The 14,358-nt window shown below is 26.8% G+C and overlaps 1 protein-coding gene across 1 annotated transcript; it reads left to right on the top strand.

Moving 5' to 3' along the window:
- Window positions 1–9,417: 9,417 nt before the first annotated feature.
- On the top strand, window positions 9,418–12,459 carry LOC109796870 (ACT domain-containing protein ACR10). Its single transcript, XM_020356702.2, has 6 exons — window positions 9,418–9,736; window positions 9,826–10,044; window positions 10,242–10,347; window positions 10,867–11,203; window positions 11,485–11,769; window positions 12,005–12,459. The coding sequence occupies exons 1-6, from the start codon at window positions 9,583–9,585 to the stop codon at window positions 12,140–12,142; spliced, it is 1,239 nt and encodes a 412-aa protein (XP_020212291.1). The 5' UTR covers window positions 9,418–9,582; the 3' UTR covers window positions 12,143–12,459.
- Window positions 12,460–14,358: the final 1,899 nt, after the last annotated feature.

Here is a 14,358-nt window from a genome sequence, read left to right as displayed (position 1 = left end):
TAGGGAAGGATAGTGATAAGTGATTTAAATTCAATCATATTTTTTAAGTTTAAATTAAATTAAAAGTATTTATTAAAATAAAATGATAATTTTCATGTATTCTTTCTTAAGATTCACTCTTTAATATTCCCATAACCTTTGGATTTTGTTTCAACTTTCGAAACAGGTTTTGAAAATTGTCAAAGGATGGTCTCGTGGGTTTTAATATTTACATGTTGGTCCCAAAGTTTAAATATAAAAATGTGGAAATGTGAGAATAATAGGGTGGGAGAAGCATAAAATATAAGAAAAATGATATCCTTGGTTATTGCAATAAAAGTGAGTGAAGGTGAACGATTTGACTGAAAATGCATGGAAGAAGAGACAAGTTACATGAGTTGGCGACAAAAAGAAAGGAGGGAATTAAAGTTTGGCGTACCAAGAAAGTTGATGGCCCTCATGTAATAATAAATACTAAAAATATAAATTTATTAGTGGACAAATGTGCCGTAGCAGGTTAGGAAAGTTCGGGGCTATCTGCTATCACCATAAATATGATTATTATTTACATGATTTTTAAGATTGTTTTACTCATCATATTAATATCAATTATCTATTTTTAGAAATAGATTTTGTTTAAATATTATTTTATAATAAGAAATTAGATGAAAAAAATTAATATTTCTAACATCAAATTTTGTAAATGTATTGTCTTGATAGAAGCAAGCGATGTCTAGATAGGAACTTGAGGCATAATATATGATAATGGTATGATTGAAGTGGAAAAGTTATAGAATCATTTAAATTATTATTAAGAGTAGATTCCAATGTGTCATTTAAATTAATGTGGATAAGCGCAAAGAGAATGCACCCATTCCCCGTTTGGAGGAAACTTAAAAGAAACACCGAGCCTTGTCCTTATATGCTTTCTCGTCTTCATTCACACTCACACTCCCATTCTCCTCCACTTGAAATAATTATTTTTAATTCTAAAGGACCTTTATCTAAAATGTTCCTTATCAATACAATAATTATTTTAAATGTGTTTATTTAATATTATTTGTTTAATTCTTAATTTTTAAATATATTAAAATAAAAATTAATGTTACAAAAGGTTTAATTTATTTTTATCTAGTATCATTCGCATGACATTTTTATTTCATTTTAAATTATAATAAGCAAATAATTAAGTAAATTTTAATGCAGTTGAAGTTCTAAGGAACTTTTATTCGGATCTTAAACTAAAATATTGCAATTAGGTCATTATTTAATCATTCTTTATAGTAAAATCTTTAAAAGTTAATTTTTTATTCATTATTGAGGAATATTTAAATCGAATACAAAATATTAATCTTTTAAAATAGTTTATGATAGTTTAAAAATTGCTAAAAAAAAATAAAAATTTGTGATAATTTTATTAATTTTATAGATCTAACTTTTAAAATATAAAAATCAATGACCCAAATAATTTTTTTTATTTAGAGGTTTAATTAAAAAAAAAATCAAAAAGTCAAGGAACCATTGATGCGTTATATCGTTGATAAATTAAAATGTTTCTTTATTCTTTCAATGGGTTTATTTAAATTTTTCAACATGTCATGTTTTATACTTAATGTTCATTTTCTTAAAATATTTATAAAATATTAAAGTCTTATGAGTTAAAATGCTAATTATTTCTATTTGTGAGCACTAAAATGTAATTTATTATAATAATAATAATAAATTACAGCTTATTTTAATAATGTCTATTTTTTTTTTCAATTTTTCATAACTATATTTATTATGTTTTATAAATTTATACATTTTTAATTAAAATATTTTAAAGTACATTAATTTTTATATTATCATTCAATCTAAAATTATTATACAAGATAAATTTATTAATTTTATTATAAGTATTAAAAAAGCTTAAGAATAATTTATCGTTAAATAATTTGAAGAAAAATCTTATAAGAAAAACAGCTTGTATTTATCTCGTTTTAAAGAGATGAGTAAGAATTCGAATTTTCCAAATGTCAAAATTTTAACAAAAATCATGGCACGACTTAAAGTAAACAATGTAAAAATAAATATTATCTTATAAAATTGATAAATAAGATAAAATGATGATAAAATATAATTTAGTATATATATTATTAATTAAACATTAATTATTTCATTATTTATTTAATATTAAAATAATACTAAGTTACGATTTTAACAACATCAAAATAAAATTATAAATTTTATAAAATTAAAAGCTATAAAATAACTAAAATCATGATAATTGCAAACAAATGTAGTATGGTAAGAGGCAAAGGTATTTTACTTACTTTAAAATAATTTCACTAATTAATTTGAGCAAGAAATATGATTTCACTTAATTTAAAATGATTAATTTTCATTAATTTTTTTTTAAAAATAACTATATTAGACATTAATTTAAAGTTTAATGTTCAGTTATGATTAAAGTGTAGTTAAATTGATATCAATAAAATAATAATAATTATTATTAATATAAAATAATATTAAAAATATAATATCATGATATTTTTTTTATGATAATAATACCATGATATTATTATATATAAACTAACGTACAAAATATATTTTATGTTTTTATGAATTATTTTTAAAATAATAAATAATAAAAATATACATAGTATTAAATAATTATTAAAAATATAAAATAGTTATTTATGAAGTGAGAGAAATTTATAAAATGAAGTTTATGTGAGTAGGTTAGAATTTAGGAGTTATAAAAAAATAAAATGTACATGAAAAAGACTTATCACATTTATTATTGTTATAGATTAAAATAAAATGTTATTTATAAATTTATAATATTTATTGTATATATATATATAAAAATAATAATAAACTAGATATAATATAATATTAAATTTCAAATTTAATAAATTATACTAATCTCTATTAATAATAATAATTTAATATTTAAAATTAAAGATATTAAATTAATATAATATATTATAAAAACTAAAATATTATAAATTAATATAAATGATTAAAATGATTAAATTATTATTTTATTAAAATAATTTATTGTTATTAATGATTTTTTATTAAATATGTACTTTAATTTTATTAGAAATATTTTTTTAAATAGGACCGGTTGTACCCATTTTTAAGGGTTCTAGTTCTGTGACACTACAATTGTTGTTAACTTCGAGATCAATGGCTGAACCGATTTCTGGTTCACTGATTCGACTAATTTCCAAAACAACGATTTTGATGTTACTTTTTTTATTTTTTGAAAGAGCCATTCAAATAGACAACAATGTTAAACAATGTTAAAAAGTATGCACCGACGTCATAGCCACGCTAAGGCATGACGTCATTTTATTTATTATTGTTAATTTTGATTTTTAAATTTTCTATTTATTTTTAAATTCAATTTAATTTTATTATTTTTAAATAATTAAATTTGATAAAAAAAAAACAAAAATATTTAATATCATCTTTTTACCTAAATTAACATTAATAATTTTAACAAAATTTGATAAAAATATAATATTAAATATTATTTAAAAATTAAATGGTTAAATTGAATCATTTAAAATATTTTTATCTAATTTTATTAATTTAAAATAGTTAATTTAATTTTTTTTAATTTTTTTTAAAATATTTAGTATTATTTTTTATTTAATTTTATTAATATCATTAATATGAATTTAAATAAAAGAATAATATTGTTTTTTTAATTAAAAGATAAAATTAAATCTTAAAAATAAATAATGAAAAGAATATAATTTAGAGATTTTCTTTTTATTTATCAAGACGTGGATTTGGATGCGGTGCTTTTATTTGATTTATAAGAGACATGTCACATGTCCACACACTCTCTCTCTCTTATACTAAAATAATCATACATGTCACGGTCTACATTTTGTCTTACTTGAACACCTCCTGTTTTTTAAAAATATTTTTTAGTTAAAATTTTTATTTAGACCCTTATAATACTTTTTATTTTAATTTAGTCTTACTTTAATTTTTAATTTCAATTTAGTTCTTAATAATTTAAATTAATATATAATATGTGCATGCAGAACGGAACGTTCTGGTTTCAGAACGGGTCGTTCTGGTTCTAGGTGTATTTGAGAAATTTGGCATCTATCTATACATTTACGTGGCATCCACGTGACTAACAGTTAACTCCGTTTAGATCATTTAGAAGGAAGTACCAAATTGTAATAATTTAAATTATTAAGGAACTAAATTAAAATAAAAAATTAAAGTAAGACTAAATTAAAATAAAAAAATATTATAAGGGACCAAATAAAGGTTTTAACCTATTTTTTTCATCAAGCATGCAGGAACATGAAGAAGAAAAAATAGAAGAGAAAGAAATAAAAAAAAATAAGAAATAGAATCCAATTCGACCGAATAATTTTAAAACTAAACCATAAAAAGATGAACTATTTGAAAAACAAACCGAATAATTTGCCTATAACTAGATACATATGAATATGAAGTTTTAGTGTACCTATAATTTAACTTTATTTTATCTCTATAATAACTATTTCAAAATCTAAATCAGGCACTCTTCTTTAAAATAATAGAGTTAAATATTTTTATTTTAAGATAACAAAATTGAAATATGGATCGATAAAAATAAAAAAAAACAAAAATATAATTTAACTTAAATTTATTTGAGTTTAATGAACATATAATTTAGGTTAGAAGTCATGTTTGATAGATATTTTTTATAAAATAGTTATTATTAAATTTTTCATAAATGATAATTTATAATTGGACGAGAATGTAAAATAGTTATATTATCAATGTATATCTTATTTTTAATTTATTTTATAAAGATAATTAAAATTAGGTTTCGACTAATGTTTTAATTTATATCCGTACTTAAAAGGTAATATTTTAATTCTTATACAAACATTTTTTTGTTTCTATTGTTAATTTTATAACAATGTAAAATTCGTACAAAATAATGACATAAGGAATAAAATATTAGAAAAAAGTTCACTAAAATACATAAAATAATATAGGCAAGTACTAAAATAAAAGGTTTACAGTGAGTAAATATAATAAATTATATTTTAATTCATTATAATTGTAAAAAAGTATTCTTAATTTTAGAGAAATAGAGTCGGTTGGTTTTAAACTTTTAATCATTAAAATTATTTTAATTTTCTAAAAAATAATTACTATAATCGTAGGTTTTCCAAAAGTCTAAATTCTGAACTCACATGCTTTAATAATTTTTTTATGGGTCTGTGTCAGATGGACTGTGACAATGAGGTCCCATAAATCATTAATATGCGAATTACTATGAGTGATATTTTGTTGTTCTAGTGAACTTGTATGATGCATGAAGATTGTTCTATATATGTTGATTATATATGACATATATAGACAATTGCATAATGTATGATGATTGTTATTGATTTAATATGACATGTGTTACGTATAGATGTTTGTATGATGTTGGATGATAGTGAGTATTTGTGTGTTATACATTTGTATAGTTTATGAGTTTGGAGAGTATTAAAATGTCATGTGTGGATGATGTTGTTGTTGATCTCGATATGCACTGACTGGATGTGATGTATATAGTTCATGTATGGCGAGATGTAAATGTTGAGAATGTGGCATGATATTAAAACATGTTGGCCAACTTAAAATTTGAGGAGTGAAAATTGTTTTGAAAACTGAAAATCCCATACAGGGAATCTTGGAATGGTGCTTATGTAAGCCATTGTTGGAAAATGCTTCTTGAGTAGGTGTGTTTCATGTATTGGGTTTTGAGGTGTTGAGTCTCCTTTAGATTTTTAGTTAGTGGTTGAGTATAGTAAAAGGTTAATGGTTACAACCCTTAGCCAAGTACTTAGAAATATTGCGTGGTTCCTTAAGAATGGTCAATGGGCTAACTCTACAAGTGACTTAATAATGCATGTCAACACATATACCCAATTGTACCATTCTCAATGATGAAACTATATTTTTTTTTAATGTGAGTGACAATATCCGATAAATCAAATGAGGGATTGATATCTCATTTTGTTGTGATTGAGCCTACACTTCGGATACAAAAATGATTGGGTTGGTTTGGTAGGATAGAGTCACCTAAATTACTGATGTCGTTAGAAAATCTCCATAGGTGTATGTGTGACGATACATTAGTTGAGATGTTTGTATATGATATATCTATGTGGGGTGATCATGTGCATAATTGAATTTCTTGCTTAACATGTTGTAAATGAGATACATGTTTACTTAGAGTGTTGGCATGCATGTATGTGTTTGCTACGATATTATAAGTTATATAATTGCTTTCTGTACTTACATTTTTGGAATTAGAACTTACCCTTATGTTTTCATTATGGTTTGAATTACGATAATCATACACTGTACGAGAATAAATCAAGGTTAAACTTAAGGAGCTGTTGTTAACAAGTGACATGATCTTTTACTAATGACAATGCTATTGTGTGTAGCTTGTGTAGGTGTGTTTGACCAACACTAGGTCATATGATTATATTGAGAATTATTATATATATATATATTCAATCTAATTATATTTTTGTGGGTTGAGTTCAAATCATCTGACTTGTAATAGATATATTAAATTAAATTAAAATTATCACACACAACACAATTCATAATACACTCTTATGTATATATTAAATTTATTATTTTACCATATATTGTAATAATAAAATATCTGATTAAATTGAAGAAAGAATAAAATAAAAAGAATTATTTATTTTATTTTTTGAATAATTCAAAATTTATTACATTAATGACATGATATTTGATTATTTGAAATATTTATAATTTTTTTTATATATGATTGATATAATGTCATTTGTATTTTGAATTATATACATATTAAAAATTGAGTTAAATATTTTATTTTTTATTTTTATTTGTTTTAATTTTTAAAAATATATATATTTCTTAATTATTCAATTTGATGACTCAATTTAATCCAACCTTATTCACAAACTCAATTCAAATCCATCTAATTAAATTTAATTAAAATGAATACTTAAAATAATGTAAAATTGACCTAATTGGATCTCTTTACACCTTTAATTCAAATAGGAATTGAAGTATAATTTTTAATTAAAAAGACAAATATGAAATTATGTATAGCTTTTACACATGTTGATGTGTAAACATAGGAAATTAGGAGGGGAGGGCTTCAATTGACACCGTTGAATTTGACGAAATGTAAACACCAAACACTCGTAAAGTCTTATGTCATGGAATTCAAATAACATATGAGACTTCACCAAATTAAACCAAACACGTCCTTGCTTGGTCGGAAAAAACTCGTAAGTCGTCATGTGATGTGGCTGTATTATTTTATTTTCATTTTCATTTTTTAATAGTTTTATATTCAAACGCTTTCTGCGCATGCACAGATGCCTCCTTCTTCCAACTTCTCCGCAACTTTATGAAACTTCCAGGAAGCCACGCCCTTTTTCTCTTCAATTTTCCAAAAAATTTAAGAAGTTAATAAAATTCGAGTAAATTACCACTTATATCAATCTTTGAAATTAAATTTTTTTAAAAAATTCTTATTTGTTTTAAGATTTCATTCAAAATTTTAAATTTAATCAATTTTTTTTTAATTTTAGCTCCTAACGAAATAACTTATGTATTACTAGTATAATTTTTAAGATAATTATTATAAAAAATAAAAATAATATTATTTAAAATTATTAGTGATGTATTAGTAGTGTATTAATTTTTAGTTTATTAGTATAAAGGTTAATGTTATCATAACAAAATGAATTCGATTCATTTATCATTATTCTATTGTCAACTTGTTAAAAATGGATTAGGTCTGTCAAGTAAAAATGAACTGGACTCTAGTGATTGCAAAAAAAAAATTGTTTACATATTTATTCTGGGTACCTCTTATACATATTTATTTCTCAATATTTAAAGACTCAGATAAATTAAAATAAATTAGTCTACCTAAATGATAAAATAAATATTAAATTATGATAGATTTAGTTTAATTTATTATCCAACAAAATCTCAAATTTGTTACACAATAAAATAGATATATAATTATAGTAATTATAATTATTCTAACAAATTTACTGCAAAAAAAATCAAATTACACATAATAAATTAAATGCATAACATATTTACTACATAACAAATTACAAATTACTTAAATAATAAATTTCATGTGATTTGTTTAAACTTAACATTATAAATAATAAAAAAATTAGACTAGTTGGCAAGACAAATCATGTGGGTTAAGATACCTATTCCAACTCGCTAATTTTTGATGGTCAATAGACCAAAACTTATTTTGTCATCTTACTATTTTGTCATCTCTAAATGTAAGATTGTAGACATCGAAATAAAGTGATTTAGGTTTGAAAAGATTTGGTAGTCATTATTATATCTTAACATAGTAAAAAAATATATTATATTTAATAATTTTATTTAAAAATTATAAAATAATAAATAAAAATCTTTTAAAAATATTGTACTACCTAGTTTAGTTAGGTTGAACTAAACTTTTCTTACTCATTCATATTAGGCCTCTAATCCAATTCTTAATGACTAGCAAAAAAATATCTTTACATAAATATCTTTTAAAAATCTTAAATTATTGTAATTAGACATATTACCTTTATTTAATAGATAAAATATCTTCTAATTCAAATAACAAAATCTTAATATTTAAGGATTATTAGATATTATTTTATTTTTAGCCATATTTTAACCTAAACTTTCATCTAATTTAAGCAATAGTCTTTGCAAGTGTTATCACCGATATTGAAGTACGAAAAGCATCACTGTGGAAGTACTCACGAATTCAGGTAACAAATATGAATAATTTTGCAATAGTTATAATTGATAAGAAAAAAATCAAAACTTATAAAGTACTATTTCTTATTAATATCTGCATCCCGTTCCTAAAAAAACACGTTTTATAAAATAAAAAAAAAGCATACAACAAAGCCTCTTTACCTTACTTTTTAAAGTCTAAATACACTGATTCTTTATGTCACGTTGGAATCCAATTACACGAAGTAGGCATGGTTGCGTACTAACATGTCCTTGTCTCCTCTTGTGCGTGCATTAAGTATTACTAAACATGTTTAGTCGCCATTTACTGTACCTCAAACAACCGGTAATAGAACAGTGCCAAAAATTCAAAATTGAACCGAATTAGACTAAAAACTAAACTAAATCACTTTATAAAAATGATTAATGAAATCACTTTTGTAAATGGGTTTGATTCTTTAAGAGAAAATAAGTTAAAGTGATACAATCGAATCAGATAAAAATGAAACTATTTACTTTTAAAAAAAGTTAATAATCCGTTATAATTTTATATTTTATAAAAAGATTCCATTAGATTCGAGAGTGAGTGTAAATTTAAGAGAGTAGAAGGCGAGGAATGTAATTTGACGAGATGTTTTTTCTACTAGTCATATAAACCAGTGCTTCTCCCAACAGCCGGTCGCTGGGTCCAATTTCTCTAAACAAAGACCGAAAGAGGACAAAGAAACAGTGACTAGCAGTATGAAGGAGTAAACGAAACAAGTTCCGTTCTCTTGTTTCTCTCTCATCTTTTTCCAGTTACAGCAGCAACTTCATCATAAGAACATCATGGGAATACTACAGGACGATGTGGTGCTTATCAGAGAGGCAGAGAAAGAAGGTGAAACCACCGTCATAACCGTTAACTGCCCCGACAAGACCGGTCTAGGTTGCGATTTGTGTCGCATCATTCTCTTCTTTCGTCTTAGCATTGTCCGAGGAGGTAAGCCAACCGCCCCATATGGATTTCCATCTGCCAAGTCTCCTCTTTCTTTATCTATCTTCGCTGATTCCTTTTTTTTTTTAATGAAGACGTCTCCACCGACGGAAAATGGTGCTACATAGTTTTCTGGGTGGTGGGGAAGCAGAGGACCAGGTGGAGTTTGTTGAAGAAGAGGCTCATTCAGGCATGCCCTTCTTGTTCCTCAGCTTCTGGAATTTCCTATTACCGTTCTGAGGTGCAGCCTCCTCAGCCCCCCAATGTCTTCCTTTTAAAATTCTCTTGCCATGATCGTCAAGGACTTTTACATGGTAATCTTTCAATCCTACTCTTCTATTACTACTTGTTGCACTTTTGGGGTTTCTACTTTCTATCTTCCTGTCTTATTCTTGGATTCTTTGAATTTTTCCATGCTTTCTAGATACTATATTATTTGTTACAACTTATCTGCCCAACTATATTATCCATGGTTTCATAGCATCACTCAATGTTTCTATTATTGAGACAGATGTTACCGAGGTTCTTTGTGAGTTAGAGCTCACCATAAAGAAAGTGAAGGTATCTACTACGCCGGATGGCAGAGTAGTGGATCTGTTTTTCATCACCGATACCAGGTTGTACATTTCTAAACATTTAATTTTGGAACAAGTTTGTCTCTGTAATTTTGTACTTTCTAAGTGCTAGTTCATGTCAATTGAAGTTTCTTTATTTATCATCGGGAGAAACTTAACTCACTAAAAAGGGCTATCCACTATTTATAGACACATCAAACCAAATGATGTTGGGCTTAAGCACCATTACCGTGAGAGGTGTGTTGAGAAAAATCCAAATAACATATCAACTAGAGATAAGACAGCAAACAGAGAATATATAAGGGGGAAAACCCTCACCTTAAAAGCAATTAGAGTATATAAGAATCGGTAAATAGATCTTAGAATGTGAGTTTGAATTTAACTCAATCCTATAAAACTGATTGGTAACATGGAAATCTTAACCCCAACCTATGGATGTGGAAATGCATTTTATAAGAATGGAGATTAATTTTCTGATTTGCAATGTGCATTATTTTTAGTACAATTCCATCTGTTTTTGCTGGAGTAACTAACCGACTGTTTAATCTTACATATAATCAGGGAACTTCTACATACAAAGAAGAGAAAGGATGACACAATTGAACAGTTGTCAGCTATTTTGGGAGATCCCTATGTTACCATTGACATTGAATTGGTTGGCCCGGAAATCACTGCTTGTTCTCAAGCATCTCCATTCCTTCCAAGTGCAATCACAGAAGATATCTTTGATTTGGAATCACCTGATTCAATACCAAGAGGGACTTCCACAACTGATTCTGTTTCTATTGTGATGGACAATTCGCTTAGTCCTGCTCACACGCTTGTTCAAATTGTATGTCAAGACCACAAAGGTCTTCTTTATGACATCATGAGAACACTGAAGGACTACAATATTCAGGTATAGTATTTTTCAGGTCTGAATAATACAATATTTTTTAATCACGCTTTTATTAGACTGCTATGATTTGGATAGCGCTGTCGGAATAATTGATAAGCCTATAAACTTGTATTTCATATTAAATGCGAAGTTTTCTGCGCGTGAATATCGTGTTGTGAAATCTCATATTCCTTCCACACGGGAAGTCCTTTTTGTTGTTCCAAGTAACTCAAAAACAATGGCATGCTTATACTTTCTTGGTCATCTTATAAAGTATTCTAAAACTAGACCTAATTTGTCAGATTTCTTACGGGCGATTCTCTACAAAACCTAAAGGAAAATGTGAGATCGACTTGTTCATCGTGCAATCGGATGGGAAAAAGATAGTGGACCCAAGCAAGCAAAAGTCTTTGTCGTCGCGCCTTAGGATGGAACTCCTTCGTCCTCTCAGAGTAACTATTGTAAGCAGGGGTCCTGATACAGAGCTGCATGTTGCAAACCCTGTGGAGTTGTCTGGCAAAGGACGACCTCTTGTCTTTTATGATATCACTCTTGCTCTCAAAATGCTTGGCCCTTGCATCTTTTCGGTACTTACTCATCTGATCGCTCTTTGTAACTTCATAAGGTTTATTTTCCACTTTCCATGTGTGCTCGAATTTCGCAATTAATTTTTATCTAAGATTATGTTTGGATACAAGTTATAAGTGCCTTGAGAGTTTTTTTCTTATTTCTAGAACCACGTTCGCAAAATTAGATAGGGCAAAATGAAACTGAGAATGGTCATTAACAGCTTGTCAATTTTCTGACTAATTGTTTCAACAGGCTGAAGTTGGAAGACATGTGATTGGAGATCGCGAGTGGGAAGTTTACAGAATCTTGCTTGATGAAGGTGAGGGTTTATCTGTTCCAAGAAACAAGATTGAGAAAGGAGTTTGGAAGATGTTGATGGGTTGGGAGTGATCCATAGTTGGTGCCTTGGTGGCATTGTTCTTCTTCGATGAACCTGTGCCCGTGTACAGAAACATAGTAATCATGTAGTTATGATATATATATTGTGCAAAAGGTGATCACTGCCACGCCATAGTTTTTGGAGCTTTTGTAATTTTAACTTAGTGTAGAAAGAAGGGCAGTAGCAACTAGCAAGTATAGGAGAAAAGGGAGAAATGCAGACGGATTGTTTAGAGTATTTTATAAATGAAAATGAATTATTGTAAAGTGGTAATATTCAGTTCTTTCTTACATACTACATGTATGCATATATAAGCTTTTTATTGGCATTGCATCCTTCTTGAAAATGAAAAGCTTCATTGCAAACTAAAGGTGGAATTCAATAACATTCTTGACCGTGATGAGTGGTTAATTACTGAATTTCTTAAAAGAAACAGTGACACGTTTAAAGGAATTCAAACAGGTTGAGTGGTTGACACAAGTTTGTCTGTGATTTATTGAATGAAAGGGTCTTTGTGGCCAAACACACTACTGCGCTGTCATTTTTAGCATATAAATTTCGTCAGCTACAACCATTAAATTGGTCAGTTGGTTTCCTCCGTGTTGTGCTTTTATTGCGCCCAACTGCTCGTTGTTCCTTATGCTGCTTCATTTTTTATTGTCTTGTTCCTATGATACAACTTCCACGAGCAAGTTCCTCCCTATTGTGATATTTTATCTTTTATTCAATTTTCTAATTAATAGGTGTTAGATCAACTTAGACTTCACCAGATGTCACCTATATGGACATGAAACGTTGCACAATGTCACATCCAAAGATGGCATACCCTGATTTTGTCTAAATGATTCATTTATTTGTAGGCACATGATCAACTGTATTTGGTCATTGTTTGCCTCTTCAATTCTATAAGGACACGTACCAGTCACTGCCATAGACATAGCCTGATTATTGATTTGTACAGGGGATATTGTGAAATGTGGGGATTCTCTGGACATTGCAAATGGAGAAACACACACCAGCGCACGTTTTGTTGTCTGTCTCATCTTTTGGGGCTAAATAAAATATCTGTGAGTGTCTTTTAAATTGTATTTTGTTAGCTTGTTAACATCAAGAAAAGACCCCATTTGTTGGTATGCCGTAAAAATTCTCCCCATTTATGTCACGAACTGATATTTTATGATTTTGTTTGTTGTTATTCCCATTTGTAAGCATCGTATATAGACTCCGTGAGGAACAAGATTCATGGTATACTTTTTCTTTTATATATATAAAAAAATGTTATATATATTTACAGTGCTCTGGTTCTCTGTTTTTAATAAAATAGAACGTGTTTGCCTTTCAGTTGTCCTTCTCAGTGTCGTTTTGAATTGGTGAGGGGGAAAATCTATCGACCATCGGTCACTGTACAACAACAGTGTCTTAGATATTTTTGGGTTTTGAGTTCGCATCTTCTTAATTACTCTATTTACATTTTTATTTTAGTGGATGACAACTGGGTCGTTTGTGTTACACTTACACCATGGAAAAAGAGATATACTAATTGAAAAAGATATACTATTAATTATAATTATGATTTATATACTATTGATATAAAAAAAATCTTAAAAAATGGAAGGAGTTAATATTATTTTTTTAAGGCTGTTAATAATTTGCCACAAGGATTTTATCTGAAAATAACACCGAACTTAATAGGTGGGTTGATTTGTAATTAAGTAAATTGAAGAAAGCAAGATTTTGCCATTTGTCACAAATTTATTATATGTAAATAATGGCCGTCAATTTTATTGAATTCATAATGATTGTGATACATCTGACATCTGTTATAATATACACGTGAGGTTTTTAACAACTATGAGGTTCACGAGAGATATTATATAGGAACTAATAATTTAAATTTAAGATGTATTGTTACAAAAGATAAGCTTAATCTAACTAATCACTCCAACAATTTATATGCACAATCAACGTAGAATTTTTTATATATTATCAACTAATTATAATTGTGTAAAATATATAAGGTGAATTCTGGTATCGTTATTATAATTTTGATAAATAAAAAATTAAAAATTATAACAAATATGACTTATAAGGTAATTTAATAAAAGTTAATAAATTTATTTTATTTTTATAATAAAAATGCTAGATTGGAGATAATACATTATAATTATCAGACAACAAAATTTCACTTAAGACTTTGTCTCTATGCTAGTAAAAAATCATCAGAACA

This window comes from Cajanus cajan, chromosome 6 (genome assembly GCF_000230855.2).
Source record: "Cajanus cajan strain Asha chromosome 6, NIPB_CcT2T_4, whole genome shotgun sequence".
Lineage (NCBI taxonomy): Eukaryota > Viridiplantae > Streptophyta > Magnoliopsida > Fabales > Fabaceae > Cajanus > Cajanus cajan.
The sequence above is the reverse complement of the archived record's forward strand: the minus strand, read 5'-3'. Positions and strand labels throughout refer to the sequence as shown.